The 22,774-nt window shown below is 42.0% G+C and overlaps 2 protein-coding genes and 1 non-coding gene across 3 annotated transcripts; 2 read left to right on the top strand and 1 right to left on the bottom strand.

Moving 5' to 3' along the window:
* Positions 1–2,267: 2,267 nt before the first annotated feature.
* Positions 2,268–2,379, bottom strand: LOC135487340 (U6 spliceosomal RNA). The gene has a single exon (XR_010446836.1). It is a non-coding gene; the product is annotated as a U6 spliceosomal RNA (small nuclear RNA).
* A 2,392-nt stretch (positions 2,380–4,771) lies between these two features.
* LOC135487239 (uncharacterized) lies at positions 4,772–6,501 on the top strand. The gene is made up of 3 exons (XM_064770748.1): positions 4,772–4,873; positions 5,004–5,234; positions 5,329–6,501. The coding sequence occupies exons 1-3, from the start codon at positions 4,780–4,782 to the stop codon at positions 5,469–5,471; spliced, it is 468 nt and encodes a 155-aa protein (XP_064626818.1). The 5' UTR covers positions 4,772–4,779; the 3' UTR covers positions 5,472–6,501.
* Positions 6,502–9,435: 2,934 nt separating this feature from the next.
* LOC135486103 (selenoprotein N-like) lies at positions 9,436–15,331 on the top strand. The gene is made up of 10 exons (XM_064768623.1): positions 9,436–9,621; positions 9,900–10,153; positions 10,684–10,812; positions 11,047–11,372; positions 11,690–11,841; positions 12,147–12,361; positions 12,470–12,575; positions 12,694–12,868; positions 13,210–13,329; positions 14,028–15,331. Exons 2-10 carry the CDS (start codon positions 9,920–9,922, stop codon positions 14,104–14,106), a joined length of 1,536 nt encoding a protein of 511 aa, XP_064624693.1. The 5' UTR covers positions 9,436–9,621; positions 9,900–9,919; the 3' UTR covers positions 14,107–15,331.
* Positions 15,332–22,774: the final 7,443 nt, after the last annotated feature.

The following is a 22,774-nucleotide window of genomic DNA, read 5'->3' as shown; positions in this document are numbered from 1 at the left end:
GCAGCTATCAATGTCCGCCGCGAAATTTGTAAACAAACTTTCGCTCGCTCTAAGTAAAAAATCATCGATCAACGTTGTAATTTTACTCTGTTTTCTACGTGGTTTCGATTTCTTTCTTTAAAAAAGTATACAGATCAGGGATAGGTAGGTGAAACATGTTAAATACGTGTATATTTCTTGAAAATGGCGATCAAAAATATCAAAAGTGATCGTGTACATTGATACATTACGAATGTACAGGGAGAAAAGTGTTGTACAAAATCATCATTTTCTATGTAATTTCCCTCAAGTTTGGTCTAATTTCTTTCGTTCATTGTAAATGGAATTCTCCCAGTATAAGAGGTTGGTGCCTAAGTGGCCACGTTTAGCTAATGGGGAGCTGCGCAAGGATTACAGCGAGGCAGCAAAGAAATACAAGGCTAACCGTGGTAACAAGAAGTACGTGGCTAAGAGGCAGGAGATGGTGCACAAGGAGGCCGTGAATCGTTGCAAGGCGGTGCGACTGGATGCTCGTGACCATCTCACCCTTCTTGGCCAGTACGAGATGCAGTTTGGTGCATTTGTGGGCCGCACATTTCATTGGATGTGCGAGAACTGCACTGGATACTGCGGTTATGTGGTTAAAAGTATGGAGAGGGAGGTGGAACACTCCACTCTCTCAGAGCAAGGTTTGTTTTATGGAGTACGTGACTGCCTTTCCCGAGGGCCGAGAGATGGTCGCCATGAAACAGAAGGAGAAGGCTATGAAAGAACCACCAACTCCCACAACGCCAAAGCAAAATAAGTCGCCCCTCGCTGCCCTTATGTTGGGCAAACGTGTCAGCCCAGGAGTGTTGAAGGCTCGTGTCAGCCGTGCCATGAAGTCGAAGGCACCGAACACAGAAGGTAAACATGTTTTTATACTCTGTACTATTTCTAAATAAGTAGTGGTTAAAACTGTATTACAATGCATTGCAGTTGAACATGGGAATTATATATTCTTACTCATTCTGATTTCAGGGGCACCCTCTACCCCAGAACACAGTGATTCTGACACTGAGTTTCTGAGTCAGATAGAGCTGATTGAGGAAAAAGTGACCCCGTGTGCGACTCCTGTGCAAGTGACGACCGACAAGACCCAGTGCATAACTCCGGTGCCTTTGCAGTCTGCCACTACAACAAGTCTTGGTAAAAGTACAGTGTCTTGTCCTGAGATCACCAAAGGTGAGATGATGACAACATATCACTTACATTCTAATACAATTAATACTATTGGTATATAGTATCAGCTATCGGCTCTACACCCAGACACGGTCACTTGTTAAGGGCGGAGTAGTGTTGCCTGTGTACCGTTGTGCCCGTGGATCGACTTCACTCGAGTCCTTTCATAATCATATCAAGAACTTCATACCAGGTGATTTTCTTCAAGTTTTCTCTCTTTTTTTTACTCTTTTTAACTTTGTTCTGTATTTCAAAAACATTCTTTACCCTTTCTCTTTTAAGGAACAAGCGCCAGTGATGCCACTTTCCAGGCATACCTTCTTGAGGGTGTGGCTCGTTGGAATCAAGACCGTAGTTTCGCCTCCCTGGAGACCAAGCACAAGGGATCTCATTGCTACAACTCAAGGCTGCAGCACGCAGTCAATGTCCTTAGCGACCAGGTTCTCGGCAAGACATTGAGGCCAATGTTTGCAGTGCCTCGAAAATACACAGGTAATTATCATGAAATATATTTGAATAGTATATCAAAGTGTCTCCCTCAACGCTGTTTTTGTCATTTTTGTCCTTCCAATGATCCTGGGACACCTGAGGAGTGGTTGGCTGAACAGAGGGAAACCAGGGGTAGAAAGAGAAATTAATCCATGTGAAAAACCAAAAAAAACCAAAAAAATCAATAAAAACCCCCAAAAAACACTTAAATGTCTCACTGCCTTGTACGAGGGTTCGATTCCCTCCCAAGGCAAAATTCATAAGCAATTATGATACATCAGAGCTGGTGCAAAGTGGGCAGATTGCCTTGTGGCCCCGCGAGGCAGTGAGACAGTATTATTTCTTCAATATTTCCACAAGAACTGCTCTCAAAGTGATGAACACAGTGTTAACAGAGCAGAAACCAGTTTTTCCCAACGAAAAACCGACAATACTGGACCTGAAAGCAGTTTTATCAGTAAAACCCCTTTAAGGATTTTTGAATTTATGCCAATTAGCGCCAAATTGACCACGTGCCGTACGGGTGGCGCCGCCAAATCAGGCACTAGAATATACCGCCAGCGGGTGTCATTTAATCTCTAAATCTGGAACCGCCAACACCGAAGATTGTCAGGGTGCCTTTGCGCAGGGGCCATGCTAATCTTCTCTGTATCGTTCCAATTTTAGTATATGTACTGCCGAAGCGAGTACACTTCCCATTCACATGCTCCTCCCCTATATGCAGTTCAAATACGCACTGCATTACTCCCATGGTTTGATCTCGATAGTACGTCTACACTACGTACTATACGATACTACCTAGGTGCCACCTGGTGTCACTGTACGCCACTGATAAACATGTTCAATACACAAGCATAGTTTTCAATACACATGCAGCAATACGCATGCGGCAATACACATGCGGCAATACACAAGCAGAGTTAGTACTCAACCAGATATCCCATTACATCTTCACATTGAGTGTTTTTTTTTGGTCACACCTGTAGCCCTTAGTGTATTACATCATCACAAGAGATAGAACAAAAGGCAGCAAGAGCGCAGAGACTGATCTATATAGATTCTGCAATAAGCATGCAGCAATACACATGCGGCAATACACAACCAGATATCCCATTACATCTTCACAATGAGTGTTATTTTTGACACACCTGTAGCCCTTAGTGTATTACATCATCACAAGAGACAGAACAAAAGGCAGAAAGAGCGCAGAGACTGACCTGACCTATATAGATTCTGCAGCTGCCTATAGGTAGTCCCCCGAAGATGTATAGGCCCCTATATCAATCTAAGCCTGAAACTAGCCGTGAAACTAAAGTTCGCGAATATTTTTGGTGAGGAGGGCATACTCGCGAAATGTATCCACGAAACGCGCGAAAATTATAATCGTCCATCCAATCGCGAAAATAAAAATAAGGCCATCCGAAGTTTAAAAAAAACCGCACGGGGCTTAGCATCGGCCCTTACCGATTTCTCACGTACCGATTTCTAACCTAATTGCGCCGCGCTATTGGTGCGCTATTAATTGTTTTCTTTAAAATGGCATGGCATCAAATAAAATAATTTAAAATATGGAACGCTTCACGAATTTGCGTGTCATCCTTGCGCAGGGGCAATACCATTTAACTGGTATGGTGTACAGCCTCGAGCTGATTGGCTTAAAATACAGGTGCGTGGCTATGGTCTCGTTAGGGAGTTTTTCCCAAATGTACGCGATGATGACGTGCCCCATTAACAGGACGTAACATCTATTTTAAAATGCGTTTCCATAGTGAATGCATGACGACAACCCATTTGAGTCGTATATCAGTGGAAACGCACATTCCCCCTGATTCTGCAAAATGTTAAATCGGGCATTTTGTTTCATCAAATAAATCATAAGCGTCACATTTGCTCCTAGCTCTGTTCACCATCCCAAAAGGCAATATTGCCAACTGGGTCGGACAATCACGAAAAACCCCAAATATTATACATTTCGTCCTGAATAATTCTTACAGTGACTATTCTTCCATGAAAGACAGTTGGTTACGCTACACAAAAAAACCCAAAAAAAACGAGGGTCAACCATTGATTGAACTTTTGAGATATGTTGAATTTTGCACAAATCAGCGAAAAACGCACCAATTGGCACTGGACGGCATTTCAACACGGGGCCGACGCACATCCCAAGTTCAGTGTACACATACGTCGGCAGCAACAGTAAAATGCGTAGTTTCTTGTTATCCGCCTATTTAGTAGCGCTCTAGGTTTCAGAAACTCCAAAAAAACATGTCTTTGCCAAAACAACTGCTGAATCAACACTGACATACTGTGAGAACCGAGAAATCAATGATTTTAGGAACTACTGTGAGGGGGGGGGGGGCGCGCATGAATAAAAAAAACAACTCCCTAATGAGACCTATTCTCCAAAGGAGAGGTAGTATTCAAGCATATTATGACGTCGATTAATTGTTCCGGTCATGCGCAAGGAGGTTGGTGCGTGACCTCCTACAGTGAGACCAACTTCATCACGGCGGAAGCCAAATCATAAAATGTAAATATTTTTGCGTTCCTCGCCAAATGTCATGCAATCCATCCTCCTGCACCTCCATCCTTCCATTTTCTATCTTTTTTCACATTTTAACTAAATTGGCAACATGAGCTAATACTGCGCATTTATAAGGACACACAGCCTGGTATTGGAAGATATTCCGAGTGTGTCAATTGGACAGGTTACCGTCGTATATACGGCGAAATGTACTGGCGTGTGCCCTCGGATTTTCGTGACATAAACAGGGTGTGAACAGATTCATCACTAGTTGGAGGCTTTTTCCGACTTATTAACGGTTTCTCTTACTCTTTTCTGATTTTTCCGACATTGTCGGACGTTGTCAAAAAGGTCGGGTTTCCAGGAAACCTGTGAAAAATACTATGGCTTCCTAAAATAGGCCATTAAAGATCAAGTGCCTTAGTTGAATGGGTTAATGGGGTGTGATGCAAACACTCAATGTGACCCTAGGTGTGAATACTAATTAGCTCATCCCGAGGACCCTTTGCAGGTCAACTACATCAGCACACATACCACCACCACCACAAACTGCAGCTTCTTTCCTGATGATAGGTCGCAAGTTGTCACCAGCTGCCCTAAAAGCCAGAGTTCAGCATACACTTATTGCGAAGAAATCATCTGCCAAGCCAAACATTCCAGGTAATTTTGAGAACACTGAGAAATATGTGTTTCAAGTTTGTCTTTCTTAATGTTAAGTAGCATGTGCATCCTACACATCCTACAAACACTGAATTAGCTGATCTGACTAGTTTTTTCTTTGTAATTTCAGCATCAGCGTCACCTCGGTCTAGTGCTACCGGTGCAAAAAAAGCAGACCCCGCCATTCCAGAGAAGTTTGATACAAGTGACCAGGATCTTCTCTCCGAAGTTGATCAGGCTGAGAGTTCCAGTACTCCTGCTCAGAGTCCTGTCCAGTCAATGTGTCCATCACCCAGGTCTCCATCACCAAAGTCCACCAGTTCAGCTCCTCGATTCAAGCAACCACAATCGACTGACACAGGTGAGAACATTTCACATCATAGTAAGAGTTATCAATGTGTACGATGTAGGCTTTCCTTTAAGAACACTGTTTAATCATGATTCTTCTTTTCCAGAAATCAACCTGCCTCAACCATGGAAGCAGAGCCTGCCAAAAGAGGATCATGATTTCAAAGGCCCTTTTCAAAGTCGGCACCAGTACCGGAAAGCCAGAGTTGGACCCAGACTGTGCGACAAAACTGTGGTACTACCCATCTAAACCTATTTGCCAGCCGTCACATCCCCCAAGAGTTGATTACTATTTTGCAAAGAAGTTCTTCCTTTGGATGCCCCGTCAGTTCTGGAGGGTTGGTCTTGTCTGTACTGATGACCGTTGCAACAAGCGTGAACTTAGGGGTGCTGGGTTGTACAGGACCACTCGACAAGTCTTCGACAAGTCTTCGACATTGACGGGACATACAATATGGGAGCTGAATACTTCGAGTGTGCCTCCTGTAAGAAGAAGTATATCAGCTGGAGTCTTCCCCTATTGAAGAAACTGTCCCTCGGTCAACAGCTCCAGTTCCCCTGTGTCCTAACGTACAGGTACACGTGTGACATTCTACCTACCCCACATGCCAAGTCATACTGACAACCATTCTGATTGCTACAGCCCGTTCCACAGACTTTATACCAATATCCTGGTATCAAGGTTGGTCAAGCGAGGTTAGCAGGTCCAACATTACAGCAGAGGGGTCGGAGGTAGTGTTTACATAATCTAAAACAAAAGTCCAATTAACTTGACAAAATTGGAAGTCATATGTTCCAAAACTCATACAACTAAGTTATAACACCAAATCCTGCTAACATATCTAAGCATATGGCCAAACAGGGCCTAAATCATCTCCCTAAAATTCAAATACAACTGCTACACCCGTATCTCAAAATAGGTCAACCCCATCCATGAATCCCATCTATCTTTTATAGCTCAACGTGCACCTGCTATGAGTTTGGACAAAACGAAGGCCTAGCTTCTGAACTCTGAACATACTGGGTATACTAACTGATAGCGGTAGCCGAATTTTGTTGCATAAGGATCTGTCAAATGTACTTTTTCTGCTGCACTTAACTGTTTTACCAATGATATCCAATATACATATTTGTATTGATCTGTTACTGTAAACATTTCTTGAATCATAAGGCTTTGTTTCTTATGCTTTATCAAGTAAGGCTCATTTTTGTATAAGTCTCCCCTGCTTGAACATGGAGTGGGCCAAACCAGATGCACCCATGTGTGACATGCAAAGGGTCAAAGGAGAGGAGCTAATTAGTATAAGAAAAGTCGGAGAAATCAGGAAAAATAATAGATAATAATAAAAGATAATCCGTTAATAAGTCGGAAAAAGCCTCTTACTAGTGCATGTACATTGCTCGAATTCACAAGTGTCTGGATGAAAGTCATCTCTGTCATAACCCCGTTATCATGAGTTTACCCTAAATGCCAAGAAAGCAGCATTGTCATGATGGCCTTCTGACCAACACATTATCAAAACGTGCAGACCTGTTACACAGAGCAGGGTTCCCATATACAATCCAGGGGGTGAAAGCAGTCAAGATTTCACCCCCAGCATCCATGGCCAACTGCCCAAATCAGTAATGCCAAAGCTGTCTCTCGCAACTAAAAATGGGTCCAAGCCCTCTACATGCATGCAGAAACAAACATTAAACTTAAAGTAACTGTCGCCCTGATTAGCAAAAACTGCTGAGCAAACCATCATATCACCAGAAGGCTTGGGTAGGCCTAAGCTAGTGAAATCAATTGGTACTGAAACCAATAGCCAGGTCAAAGCCGGCGTAGTGGGACTAAGCCCTTAAATTGGGCAGAGCCCCGATTGGAAGGGTCTGAGCCATGTGTATATTGTGCATGAGCACAATGACCAGGGGTTAAGCCCAAATGGAGTGGGACTGAGCCCTGTTTGTTGGATCTGAGCCCTATATGCAATGTGTGCGAGCACAAAATGTTGGGGAATTCTTCATAGACCTGATCGCAAAAACAATATCAGCAGGCCAGTCTTGGAAATACTCCATGTCATGATGAAGCGTGGCAAACAGCCGCTTCGAGCCAAGAAGGCCGGTTGCATATCAAAGAAAAAGTGCAACAGCACCACTCACCGTCTTCATCAGAAAAAACTGAGAGGGAAAGGACAGCAAATCCACAAGAAATATATCCAAGTACGAAAAACCGTGAGAAATGTCATCAACGTAAATCCAAGAACACAGTGAGAATAATCACACAAATCGAGAAAACTAGAATAGGCCCTATCCGATACACATACAAAGTGCACAAGACACATGTAACCCCAACCACGTCCATCCAGCAGGTGAGGTAGGTCCTCAATGGTTAGTTAGCGTCCGTCATCGCATGGCATTACGTAATGACCATGATTGATGGGTGATATAGAATAAATAGGCGAAGATTTTGTTTGAAGCAAAAGCTATTGTGATTATTATGAAAAAAAGATGGAATATTGAGCAGCGGCCACTTTTCCAATCACAATCACGTCATGACTACGTTGCAGCGGCGCAAATCGCTCGTTTGCTGGCTGCAAAAAGCAAAAGCTTGGTACTTGTTTCCAAAAGCGGCTGCATGCTGTAATCCAAATTCGAATAACATCTGTCTTGTTTTATAGGTTTCCGAAGATGGTGGTCCTTGGCGGCTGCATAGATGAGATTTGAAATCACCAGGATTCGTCCGATTCCTCTGTTTGATCCATTTAGACTTCAGGGCATAAAAACTTTAATTGTCCTCGGATGAAGTGTCTAGGAGGATTTATTGAAATTTGAAAGATCACTCTCTTCAAATTACCGTTTTAACAAATTGGTTAAAAAGACAAACAGATAACAAGATGCATCTATTTTATTATTCATTGGTGTTATAACCATACATCTAATTGGGATGATGCCTATGGTGATATTGTTGCCATCTTCATTGAGGGCATCGTCAATATTGTTCACATTCAGTGCGTCAATAACGTATTTTGCGGCTTCGTCAAGACCTGCTAAGCACAATGATTAAAAAAACCAAATTACTGTTGGGTCAGGTTGCTAGATTTTTTTTCATATTTTTTCTGGAGAGTTTTTTATTTTCAAATTATTGACTACATTGAAGTGTCTACTTCGACCATCATTTCGACCAACAATCGCTCTAGCCAGCGTCGATAAATTCCTTCAGTATGCCAATGTACATTAATTTCAAGCGTTACTTAATGATAATGATAGTTATCTAAATGATAATGAACTGGAAACATCTATCTTTCTCATAAGACTTTGGTATAACCAGTTGACTATCAACAAATAACACGTGCCATTGTTTGTAAACTTCCAATAAGAAATTCAAATTACGATGTGCCTAATCAATAAATCTTGAAGATGACCGGTTGAATAATAATTGGGGATTAAAGTTACTACGATGGAGTGGTTAGGCTCGTCAGAAAAATGAAATAAAAAACCCACTGCCCATCAATATCAATAAACATTGAACTTTTTTTCGCGTTGAACAAATCACGACCTGTTTATTATGAGATCTGACTATTTAATTGTGGTCGTCATAATTTCTTTTTTAACGATATCTGTGTCTATGTTGGCTACAGACACGAACAGGCAACATTTGGTTTAGCTTGCACTCATGCCCAGTCGATCAATGTTATTAAATCAAGTTCTATTTTAGTTTCATTTTAAAGCTGTTTCAGGAGGAATTCTATGATGTGGCTATTGCGAAATGTGACAATCCAGCAGGCACCGAAGAATCAATTCTCTGATTCTGGGGATACGTTCGGCGTGTTTATAGTGACTGGGAGGTGCGCAGCATCGAGCTCGTACGCCAACGAAATAGTTATTTGGAAGGCAAGAACAAGCAAGTACAGAATTGTCAGTTGGTTCTTGAAAGCAAGGACATCGGACTCTAATTAAATATATTCATCTTGACATGCTTTCATGTTGGCGGCACCTGACCTGCATTTAAGGGTCAATCTACAAAACCCTTGAAATTCTCGATCTATTCTAAAGATTTGTTCGAATAGGGGCGAAATATGGTACTGCACATTTCCAGTTAGCTTCGTTTCCAAAATTATGAAGAAATGACAAATGGCAAGATCCTAATTGACTGTGATACGCCACTTAAAACACTTTCCGGTACGGACTGATATATCATTCATGTCATTACAATCATGAGATCAGTGTCAACACCGCACGGGTTTTTGTCCTCATTCCCATTGCGCTACGGTTATCGCTCCACCCTGAGACAGTCCACCTGTTGCCACTTTGCCCGTTCGTCAGCCGGAAACCTCACAAACCATATAGTCCTGGCTGCATACGTGTGATGATACATTTTTTGATCGATTCGGACAAATTATAGGTGGTAGAGAAATGTGGTAAGTCAAGTCCAGCCTTATACTCAAATGTTTGTTATTCGCATTTTCAAGAGTTTTACTGGTAGACAAAATCGTACAAATCATAATACTTAGTTTGTCATTCGCTCAGCGATAAATACGTTTTCAGCAGAAACGCTTAAACCATTTCGCAGATGCAGCTGAGCAAATTGTTACTTACTCCTCCGAGATTATAAAGCCAACTTCGACGAAATATCTCTGTGTCCGTGGTATACAAGTGTCCGGTTTATGCGAGTCTGAAGTTTACCCGATGATTGCAGATAACTTGTCGGTGGTCGTCATGACAAGTACCACTACGACGACGCTACTGGCAAGCGGTGTTGCCTTCTTGTGTGCGCTGCTGGCCGTTTACGTGGGTATGAAGATACGGGAGCAAGGAGGTAGGACCGATGCTGAAGTGAAGGCAGTGTTGGGCATCGGCGGGGCATTCCTGTTCAAGTCACTAGATCTTGATGACGATGGAACGTTAGATGCCAAGGAGTTTGCCGTCATTTTAGATCAGATAAATGGAAAAGTAGGCAGAAACCATTTTGTTTTTCTTATCGCACCATGTTGTTTTGACCTGCCGTTTTGTTTTTTTGCGGCGTAATAGTTATCTCTTTAAAAAAAACGGTTGTCTGAGTACCATATATATGGCCATGGAGGAACCATTTTTGAACTAATATCGTTCTTTTCAAAGTATACGACCTCCCATGCACGTTCATGGACGTAATACTGTGAGCCATGTTATCCCGGCTACTGCTTCTCCCCACCTCGGTTACATCGCAAATTTGACGTGCACTTTAAAGGATACCTATTGTAGGAATAAGGGGGTCGAATTGGTGATCTTCATGTTACAAATATGAAAAATGGGAGGGCCTCGGTCGTATTTGATTTCGCGCAATAAAGTATGTTTCTCGTACAGGCCTGACTAGTTTCGATGTATTCAGAGATTGGAGGGACTATAGGAAACTTCGTGTAACTTAATCCGACCAACCTGCAGCTCTTGCCAAATGAAACATAAACCGATCCCATAAGCTTGTCAGACAGTCTAATTTATTTTAGGTGTCGCTGACTAAGACAGAAGCGAGGACGTCTCAAGAAGATGGGGAATACCTGACTCTCGAGGCGCATTTCGAACCCTTGGTCCCGTCAAGTATCAGAGGAGCCAAAGGTGACTTGCCATCATTCATGGTAAGCTAACACTGCTCCTTTTTCCAAATACTAAATTAGCAAAAAAACATACATATACATGTAGTATGCGCTTCGAGGGTTGATTACAGTTAGTGTCTTATCACTTTCATTAGTGTCGGCGGGAAACGTCATTGGTAGCAAACGGCGAGAATAAGAAACAGATTAGGAACCAATTCTTTTATATACACGTTCGATCATGCATTTTGCCATTTCGTGATATCCTTTCTCATCCAGAAAAATGAATCGATTTCCAAAGGCCTTCTTAACTGGCGAGAAACAGCCAAAGACAAGGCGAGTTTCAACACCTTGGACTTTGGAGGCTTCCTCCCATCGATACGGCAGATAGACGTAGGCAAACCTTGGCACATCTTCAAGCAGGAGAAGGAAACTTACTCCAGCAACCGTTACTTCCCGCCCATTTTTGAGGGGAATGAGGTCATCATCACCGAGCTACTCAAGATGTTCCATCCTCGACCATTCACGACTACCAGGTTCAAACCCCAAGGAGCCTCTGCTGTCATCAGGGCCAGAAATGCCAAATACATGGATGTTACTTTCAGGTATGCTTTCACTCGTCGCAGCCCTGCCTCGTGGCGCAATCCGTACGTGAGATATGTTGGTTTTTCCTATAAAAATGGCCTCCAGCAGGACTGTGTCTACTCCAAATTATTTGAAGATCATTGAAAAATCACTGCACTGGAACGAAATGTAACCACAGGCCGATTAAACTAAAATTTGCAAGTTATGTCAAAAACAACCTCGCAGCACTACCGTTGCGAAAATCATCCAACCTACGCGCTTGTTCATAGAAGAGTATTTGCCTGACATTTTGCATTTCATAAAAATACATGTAATGTTTTTTTACACCATTCTCCAGAATTCACGCCGAGTTCCAGTTGAACGAGCCCCCGAGTTGGCCTTTTTGGTTTACTCCCGCCCAGTTCAAGGGTAACTTCATCATGTCTCGCGACCGCAAACATATCGACTACTTCCACATGTATGTTCCCTCGGATCGGAAACTCAATGTCGGTAAGTGGTTTGCGCGCCATTTTCTCTTTCCAACACGATTTTTTTTCTACGCATTTGACAACTTGCACCGAAAGTTTAAAAATTGCACTTATACTGTAGTTAATTTGACATTTTGTTTTGTTTCGTCCCGATTTTTGCACAGACGTAGTACCTGTGAGTGTTTCCTCTACCGTAGATCAGACCTTAAATCTTTGTTGTTCGGTTAGTGGTTGCCTTATCCGTGAGTAGGGGAACAATAAAGGAAACGCTGGAATATATGAAACACTAATAGATGTCACACCGGACATCTGCGCTTCTAATTGTAGATATGGAGTGGCTGACAGGCCCAAGTGAACATGAGAATATGGAAGTCGAGATTGGCTACATGCCCCGGATGGAACTGGAGTCTCTTTCTCCCTCTATTAGTGAAGACATCACTGTAGCCTCAAAGTCGCCTCCTCCTATCAGAAAATGGGACGAAGAGATTGCTCATGGAAAGGCCGAGAATCTCTTGGAAAAGGCCATGTATCCATTCAAACAGGTAAATAAATCAGCATATAGTCAAAACTTTTGTTTGCTAATCATAGACAGGGTGGTACGAATGTAACCGAGCAGTTCTATAGCTTCGACGTCTCCTCGTTCCTTGCAGGTTGACTATCACAAGTTTGGGGATGCCTTCGCGGCCGCTAAGGAGTCCAACAAGCTCGTTCACTCTATCGTGATGTGGGGAGCTTTGGATGATCAGTCATGCTGAGGTAAGAAAGCGAAACGAAAAACCGATAGAAGTTTTTCACTCTGAAAAGCCATTTTGGGTTTTCATTTCTAGCTAAGTATTTTTTATCTAATTTCTAATTTTCTTTATCATTGTTTTAGGTTCGGGGCGAACACTCCGGGATGGCCCCCTGGAGAGTTCGCCCGTCGTGCAGCTCCTGCACAAGAACTTCATCAGCACTTGGAATCTGGTATTAGACCTCGAGAACCTCCGAGCGTCTGACCAGGTCCAACCAGAGATCAAACAGTTAGCTGACGATGCTTTGAATTCGTACACGTAAGTTGACGAGACCTTCCTACCAAAGCATTTGTACAGAACATGGAGACAATTTCAAGATTCTCGGTTTTAATATACATTTGTTCTTGATATTGATTTCAAAGTACTTGGCTTAGTTCGTGAAAAATCATTTCTATCAACGTGGCGTTACCTCTTGACGCTTGGATTTTAACCTTTTAGCGTATGTCAAAATACCTCTCCGTAATTTCCCCTTGTTACTTGGTCGAATCCAGCAACAGATTTGCAGAAGACATAAGAAACCTGACCCCTGGAACATACTATCAAACATACCTAGAACAATCCCGTTACAATCAGGGAGATCTTTTTTCTTTGCCTGTTAGGTTTCCCGTCGAGATCCAAATGCACCTTCCTAACGGTACCATCATTGCTCACCACAACTTGAATGAGGTCCTGTTCGGAGACCGAGCGAATATGGACAACGAGGACACTGATTATGGCGGGTAAGTGGCGACTCTGACTGACCACAAAATGTCATGGTATTTGTTATAATCGACACCTCTAGTTTGAGGGCTTTGCTCAAGAGGCCTAGGTCCGATCGTTAGAAAGAATGTTAGCCTATAACATCATGTTGACATGTTGTTTCATGTACATCAATGCACATATAACAACATGTCAGCAAGATGTAATGAGGTAACATGCTTTCTAACAACCGGACCCTGGTATCATCAACACACTTTCAGCCCCCAAGTTTCACCCCCTTTTCAGACCCCCGAAAAAATCCATCGGATAGCTCTATAACAGATTTTTTACAAATGCTTCGCCAAGACAAGAGCTTGATGAATCAGCAGAGAAAAATCACTCTGCCTTCCAGCTGCATTCCATTTTTCTGCTTGAAAAGTGACCAAACAACCTCCTTTTCAGCACTCCCGACCCCCTCAAAAACTCCCGAAGTAAGAATCGCTTTCTGTGTCTAACCCCTTGAATGATTCAGTTCCTCAATCACCCTGAAGTTGGCGTTTGTGTTGTTTAAACGCTGAATCCTGTGAAGAGCTATTATATAAGTGCGGCTGGAGGAGGTATTTTTGACCGAAAATGTTACGAGGTCTACGTTAATGTTGACTACCGGTACAGCGCATGACTTAACATTTATGTACGGTTTTGGCTTCAGTCGTCTCATTTGTATATATATTTTTTTCAGTTATGGCGATCGTATGACCTACAGATACGTCCAAATCTTGAAGGGAGGCATCGAGGCCGCTGCCAAATTTTCAGTCTAAGTCCTTCATCCGTACATTTCCAACAAACTCATTAAAGTCATTCATCCAAATCTGTTTCTCATGACGATAAGGATCACATGCCAATTTCTGTCGTAACCTCGAGATTGTTAACCCCTGAGAGGTTTATTTCAATATCAAGACCCGATACTAGATAACATTGGTCTCGTTTCGAGTGACAGTTGTCAATTTCAAAAGTCCAGATTTTCTTGACCTGTAAAATCTTGCTTTGGGAGAGGTAAAGTTAGGCCCGTCGTTAGAAAGCTCGTTAGTACATTTTGACATATCGTTTAGTGTACATTAATGTACGTAGGACGACGTGTTAATGTTGGCATATCGTTTAGTGTACATCGCCGTCCACATGATATTGTACATTAATGTACATAAATGTATATTTATGTACGTGCATTAATGTACATGAAACGACAAGTGAACATGATCCTATGAGACTCATAACATCATGTTGATGCACATGTACTTGAATATTTATCACATCTTATTTACGGCATACGAAACTAAACATGCTTTCTAACAACTGGTCCATGTATGTTTGTGACTACAGCAATATCTGTCCTGTCCTGCTATCCTAGCCGAAGGTGACGATCATATACAGAACCAAGTGTCAGGTTAGGGCCAATCTGACACATTCTGATGGATTCTCTCTTCTCGGTGTCACCGATAGGGGTCACTTGGCATGTTTGACTACCCTCTGATGATGACGTGGTGCGAAACCTAAGAGTACCTTGTTGGATAGCTGGGGTAGTCATACATGTAATGAGCTGGGATGGCAAGGCAACACATCTTATCGCGATTAAGAGAGTGCTATATTATATATTAGAACAGAAGCGAAGAATGTTATACCGAAATGAATTCTTGGACTTTTGAGTTGCTGTGTTTTCTTTTGACAGGCACGTTAATCCAAATAAGAAGAATCTGTGCCTGTCTATATAAGATATTCAAACACATCACCCAACTTCTTGCAGGCTGATACGAATTTTGTTGAATATAAAACAAAATCTGACCATTTCTCTGCATTTCTGTTCCAACTTACGTATGAGAACAGCAGAAAATGGGGGCTATATAATACCTTTATCTCCTCATAATGTTGACAGTCACCTTTAAATATACCGGCTGTGAATAACCATAATACATGTAAATCACTTTTTAAACATTACATAGAACACTATGAAAATAGTGCGTATCAATAAAATATGTCAAACTATGGTTCCTTTTGTCGCCGTGTTCCTCTGTGTACCTCCTGGTATATGTCTGTGCGAACATCGTCCTCGCGAGCTGATGGACGTTTCCACCCATGGCTTTTGAAATGAAATATTATCCATCACGTTATCAGGTGATAAAAAAGCTTTCGCAGTTTAAAATAGCTCCCGGATGTGCCTCTAATGAAATGGAAACAAACCTGAAATGGCGGTTTGATTTTACATCCCCCGACCGACTTTCACATCCATTGCACCAAATTTGTGTGGATTTCTGTGACTATCGATGTTTCAAGCTGTGATAAAAATAGTTTAAAGTCTCCTTCCCACGCGGACTCTCCCGTTGTCCGTGGAGATATCTCATTTCCGCGATAAAAACCAACAACGCTTAGGAAGAAGTTTTAAAAAGGGCGTTATTAGCCACAAACCGTGCGTTCATTTCCTTTTAAATTCAGATATAAACATTTTTTTTGGATAAAACCATTGCAAATACGTGTAGTTCAGTTTTATGATAGTCGGATGATTTCGCAAAGTACCCCAGCAAAGGCCTGCGACGACGCGGTGAGTGGGCATGCCATCCATTCTTTCATGGTGTTTGACGCGGAATTCGGGAATTCTGATTATCCTGGTTGATTGATGAAATAACTCCCACATTCTTAGCTGACGATTCTGGATACCAGACACGATACTTCCAGGATTATGACCGAATACCAACTGCCACGACAGCATGGTGGATTCCTACAATATATAGTTCTTGTCGCAGCCGGATCATGACCTATACCCTGCGCCGATTATGCTTCGGGGGTACCCAAGAGCATTGGATGGCCATAGGGTAAGCCAATATCGATATCATATTGAACAGTCATTTCTCGGAGATTGGGGATTTGAGTCTTCATGGCAGTAACTTGATCGTTTGATCGCTTCCCCCTACATATCATTCAGACGCAGTCAACCTTTCGTTCATTGTTCCCAGTAGGAGGTAGATTGCGACTCTGATACAGTCAGTCTCACACCAGGTATCTGCTCATGATAACATTAAAGGCGACGCCGTTTGTATACTTTGGTGGTTGTTTCAATGAATATGACACACGCCACTGCCGTGCCGGTACCAAAGAAACCTTGCTGTCTTTGGCAGATTTGCGATGATCGAAACAATACACCTACCTTGTAATATTCACATAATGTCATGACGAACTGAGTATACGCTCATTTAACATGCAGCTGTTCCTGAAACCAAAGTTGCGACATAATATGCCGGGTAGAATTTTGAGAATCCTATACTTTATTGTGGTTTCATTAGGAAATTCAAATCTGAAGTGAAAATTGAGTATTACTTTGGTCTTTGACACAGATGTCTCGCTGGACCAAACAAGTTGGTGGAGAATGCTGCATCTTTGCTTTTAATCTGATTTCCCCGTAGTCTGATATTTCGAGAACGCTCCCTACGACATCCTGAGATCAGGTTTTTGATGCTCCTACCTCCTATATGAGAGGCGGAGTATATTAAACACAACTGGTGCCAGGATGCCTTAACGAGCGACGGCGCACACGTTGCCAATCTGTAACAGCTCCATAAAAGCTGATGGCGCTCAGGAGAAAACGACGGTGTCTTGCCTCTTAGATTTGCAGATCTGCTTCAATCTGCCGACGAGCGAAGGCAAGTAAATATTGGAATGATTGGATCGCGTTCTGAAAACACGAGGATTACAAGATGCGTACGGGTGGAGGTATCCCAAGGAAGTCCAGGTCCGGCTTAGGGTGACTTACTATACGAACGTATGTCACCATAATATTCGTGGATTCCAATTCACGCTTCTGGTCTTTTTGAACACCAAATATCTGCTCTATCGTACCATTAAAATCCGTCTATTTCCTGATCACGAGTCCGCTCGAGAAATCTTATACAACAAGTTGCTGACCGAGATAGTTTAAAGACTGCTCGGGGCGGTTCTTTGGCAGTATGCAGCTATTGGGTGACAATTAGTGACGTCAGAAATGTATATGGATGACAATTCTTCCCCTGGCGGGGTAACGAAGCTTCAAATATATCTCGACCACGTCGGAAGGATTATGTTTTACAGTCTAGCGGATATCGAAGGTAGGTCTGATTTTGAAAGATATCTCGTTTGCTCTTCAGCAAGTGTTGAAGATTTAATGTTAATTGTCACAACCAAATACCTGTAGCTTTGGTTATTTCCAGTCGACTAACCATTATTATCGCATGCATGTCAACATAATGATAAGATACAGTGTACATGCTTTTTCATTAACTCGTCTATTGAAAGAAAGCAGTCTGAAATGTCACATTAATGACATTAATGAAGTATTTTTTAATAAAAACCCGTCGTCTTTAATACCTCAGCGATTCAAAGCACGTTAAAGAATCCTTTGTCTCCGGACACTATATCCTAGGACATTTGAAGCTGTTACACCGACAAGGCTGGAAGCTGACGACTGTTGAAACCTTCGTCAGGAAGAGAAGGAAAGCTACGGTATGTTCTAATATTGGTTTGACAAATGGAAAAGCAAACCGATCCGGTTTCCTGAAGGATGGATCGTTATTGGGCTAAGACCTGGAATAGTCATTGTTCTTGTGTTAATGACTAACTTTTATTTCACTCACAATATGCATACTCTGGCTTTTATTTCGGCACTAATCACGCTGTCATGGCGACATTATAACACTGATGGTCGGACAAATCATTATCTCAGCTGTCACTGGATTGCGTGATGAATCCAGTAGACCTCGAATTACCAATATCTTATTTCCGATATTTCCTTTTTGCGCTTAATATCGCCTCTTTTTATCGAATATATCCGACCTGTTTTGTGTTGGTTCGGCTCCGTGTCTTATCTGAAAGGACATACATGTAAATAGTCAATTTATTGGATTATCATATCCTTCTGTTACATTTTTTGTTGGCTTGTCGGAAACTATAACGATTTGTCCCTTGTCTCTGCGTAATATATGTAGACTGTTGGGATGACTACCAAATGTTTAATAAGCATTCGGTACAAATGAACTAATTCGTGGTTTCTCAGTACAACATCTGCAGATGTTATATGATAAAGAGGTCTTCTTAACTCTGACAGAGGTAATGGATGGATGGATGGATGCACAAACCTGTGAAATCACGCTTTTTTCTTCGGAATCTTGTATTGCTCGCCATCCTCTTTACATCACAACATCGGCCAACTTCTCGGGCATCCAGCTATGACTGACTTGGACTGACTACCAAATCCGTTCTTCAATAAAGCCGATGTCTTGGAAATCATCTCAACGATTATTACCATGAATTCGATACTGAGAGCGGAGGTTACGGCCTGCATATTGACCATAAGCCGTGCCTGTTTTGGGCAGATAGACCACAACAATGACTTATCAGTGGTGCTAAGGCATGCATCGTTTCTTAGTTCTGTTCAGTGCAGGCCAAAAAGAAGGTTTTTGACACTTGGAATTTGAATTAGCTGACCTGAGTTTGGCTGAAAGATCCATACACCTAATAAATTGAAAAAGAATCATTCTTTATTTGTATGTTATTGATACATTTTATGCCGTTTTTCAATTTCCAAAAGCTGTCATTCGTAATAACGTTTCATGCGGGGGCAAAGTAATGCTCTCATCTTTATGAATAGGTAATGATAACATCACATAATTGTGAAGTTGTCACCAAGTTGCACGCGAAGCGGATGTACTTTAATTACGAGAATATCCAATTCCTGCATTTTTTAAGTCGTCATGGATTCAAAAACTAATACATGTATGCTCGGGAGCCCTCTTTTTAATTTGGCCCACCGCCTAATAGGGGATGACGTGACATCAAGGATGAAAAGCAATCAGCGGTCTTCTCGTATCGATATATATGGCATCAAATCTAATCACAATCATGCGAACTTTGGATAGGACCCGGGTCACATGAGCTCCGGTGTCAAACCCTGTCATAACCATGCCACAATCCAGTATTAACACGGCGCCCAGGGTATAGAGTTTATATCGACGTGGAATATTCAGGTTTCATATCGGCCGCATGGGAGGGACTCGCATTAACCGTACCCTCAACTAGATGCGGGGATGATGAGGAATGCACTTGCATTCTTAATAAGGCGAGAGTAGTATAGCTTGCCTCTCTGGGATGGACTGGTGGTAGTGCCATTTACACGATACTCGTAAGCTAATCCCTTTACACGATACTCGTAAGCCTTCTGTTACTTAGTTGCAGGAGGAATCACGATAAAATACTTTTATTATTCTTTGTTCTTAGTCGTTCGTAGCTCATCCTATATTGCGAAACCTGCCTATAGTCAAAGGCGACAGATTATTTTTCAACGTCATCGCAGAAATTCAATGAGTGTTCAAAGTTCTTTTGGCGATCTATCAACTGCTATTCCCACTGGCTTTTAGATGATATTGATTTAAGTAGCGACCAACAGCGCTTCAATCATAAATTGGAGGATGTCGCCTCGAGTTCAATTGAAGTTGGCAAACAAATCGAAATAATCATTGCCCAAAAATGAAAGGTAATCAAGCTTGATTAATGAAGTCCTTAGTTTTGGTAATCCCTTATTGGTAATGATGAATAATAAAATCCTTCGTTTTGGTATAGTCTCTCCTTCTATTAGTTTCAATCACCATATATCATCAACCTTTTACGCATGTTGAAGAAAATTGGTAGAGAAATCAACATGACAAATATTTAGATAAAGACGTAATTTTTTGATTTGGTATTCGATCCAGCTTCTTCAAAATTGTTTTTAAGCGCCGTCGTTTATCTTTGACAAAGTAGCTCATCATACTCTTCTGCTACTCAAAACGATTCGTCTTCGCATCTTCGATTAAATGTCATCAAAGTATACAATAAATGTCGATGATCGATAGAATGAACATTGGTCCTTGTGATCGAAAATTGGCTCGTGTTCTTGTATCATAAATGACAATCAAAACAAAATATAATGTCGAAAAACGCTTACTATAATAGAATATTATAACGGCTTTGAGGTATACACTAGTCATCAATGAATTGTGTTAGTCAGTCCACGACTTTTCCTTTCAGTTTCTCTCATTGACTGTTGTCGGGACTATTACACTATCGGTGTTAACCTTACGGGGGTATCTAACATGTTAGTCACTGTCATTGTCAAATACAGGTTAACTTAGAAGGTTTCATGTCCTCAAATCTTCTCTGGCGCATTACTGGAGGAACTTGGCCGCTGGCATGATAGTACTAGCTAGTACTAATCATCATGTTCCTCAATCCAGCCGATAAATTTGGTCTGATATTTGTCTGAAATATCTCATCATCGCGCTGGATTCCTTGCCGTTAATCCTTCATTATCCTCGTTTGGTGGATAGATTACAACCAGTAATTTAGCGTGGAGACTTTGATGTCTCAAACAACCGCCCGGCGGCGACATACATGTTTGTATGTTGGAAATTGATAAGTTGGTGACAAATTCTGATTTTAATTGCTTCTCCTTGGGGTGTGGTGGTAATAATAATCTATCAGCTTCGGAGGGATATCATCAATGGCATGATGGTTCGGCAGTTGGCATTCAGAAACAAGGGGAGGTTTTGACCTAAAGCAATCGTTTGTTAGAAATGAAGTTCAAATTCTCTTGTTAAAATGACTTCATAATTATCAAGTCGGCGGTTTAGAAAACTGATACAACGATACGCGAACATTTAATGGACGCATCACCCTAGACATATCTTGCCCTGGCACCTGGAGCAGCAAGGTGAAATGATAACCCCTCCCAAGAAAACCGATAATGAACACCCTGGAGAATCGGTCTCATCTGTGAGGTAGGTTTCGTCGACCGGCAAATACATACATACGGGATGAGATCGGCTAAGGGAAGGGGAGGGGGGGGGCTAATTCCCAACCGTCCAAAATTTCACCTTCCATCGACACATTCGAAAACCGCCACTATCAACTCATGTATTTGCTGGCCTGACTTTCTTTTTAGAGGATACATATTCTCTAGGGTGATGAAGACGTTAGAAAAGACGAAATTGCTCCATTGTCGGTCTTGCCTGGTGCATTATATCTAAAACAATGTAATATCTGTGGTGAGCCAAAATAAGTTTTTCGCCATTGGTTATTTTTTTATTATTTTTTGACCCTATCAAAGCGTTGGACAGATCAGGGGTCATATCGGACAACTCTGGGCAGCTCAAACAATACCCATTACCATTGCCAATAGCTTCTAGAGCGCGTACGGTCAACAAGACTTGGACCGAAGTATCAAGAGTAAAATATACTTCAGCATTGGTTGCACGATGAAACACGCATAACGTATGCACTCTCCTAGATATGTCGATTTCGCTGAGGTTGAGTGACATCCCCTCCCTAGGTTTGGTCCCCGACAGAACAACACTTAGGAAATGTCAGATGCAGGTATTGGGATCTCAATACTTCCAATGTGCGGGCGGAGTTGGTGCGATGACATGATTGAGTTGACACTGCTTTGGGATAACCGGCGGAAAGAAAACCAATAATGCAGACCACAGAAAAAAAGATAAAAGTGCCTTGCAGGACTTGGTGCATTATGTATAAAATGAGAAATCAATATCCGAAGTAACAAAGACGTTCTTTCCGGCCTCCGACGATGCTTCCGTACGGTTTCAAGTCTTATCGCGACCTGGCAGTGTGTACTCGAGACTGCATCATCATAACAATTTAACATGCCGCACAATATTTCCCTCAGTGCACGTATGATACGTCCCAGGTACATCGACATCTGACACAGGAGCAACAAGGTGGAATGATAGACCCTCGCAAAGTTATTGGACTCCGATACAGAGACACTAAAGAAAATATAGATGTCAGATACAGTGGTCCAGTGGACACCACAGAAATTGAAAAAGCTCAATAGTGCCTGTTACTGGTCCGATGACATAATTGCATTGGCATCACTTTGCGACAACGGCTTGAGGAAAAACCTATAATGCATAAAAGAAGGAAAATTGCCAGCCGCCTGCAATATTGTCGGAAAGAATGCAATATCCGTTCAGTATGAGTTTTTTTGCCATCGGCTCCTCCTTCCATAGAATACTAATATTGTTAAGTAATACGTGTATCAATATCATAGGCCATAAGTATCTGGCAATGTACGCATTACAAGACCAGTTGGCTGATGACTAACGCGAAGGACTGATTACGACTGCGGGATGTAACTTGACTGCATCAGCTGCAGCATAAAGTTCATTATTGTATGATATTGTATCTGTATCTGGTCATGAGACGGATGTCCCTCACACGAACAGTGGTCCTAGGGAATTCAACTGAGGAATTACAAGTCAGTAGCTGATATACTTTATATGCAAATGAAGGACTATCATCTCTAAAGCTGCCATTTTTCCTCCCTAGACATTAAGCTGATACGACGATACCCTGGAAGTCACTTGGTTGTACTTTCTGATGACGATGATGACATTACCCTGGCGCCAATGATTCCTA

Source organism: Lineus longissimus, chromosome 4 (assembly GCF_910592395.1).
Source record: "Lineus longissimus chromosome 4, tnLinLong1.2, whole genome shotgun sequence".
NCBI lineage: Eukaryota > Metazoa > Nemertea > Pilidiophora > Heteronemertea > Lineidae > Lineus > Lineus longissimus.
Note: the sequence above shows the minus strand (reverse complement) of the source record. Positions and strands in the feature narration are given on the sequence as shown.

What these genes read in the sequence shown, in the direction of transcription:
- LOC135487239 (XM_064770748.1), top strand. Translation starts at nt 4,780, where the DNA reads ATGATAGGTCGCAAGTTGTCACCAGCTGCCCTAAAAGCCAGAGTTCAG. An exon ending in TGCCAAGCCAAACATTCCAG is followed by an intron (nt 4,874 to 5,003) that starts GTAATTTTGAGA and finishes TTGTAATTTCAG; the next exon opens with CATCAGCGTCACCTCGGTCT. An exon ending in ACCACAATCGACTGACACAG is followed by an intron (nt 5,235 to 5,328) that starts GTGAGAACATTT and finishes CTTCTTTTCCAG; the next exon opens with AAATCAACCTGCCTCAACCA.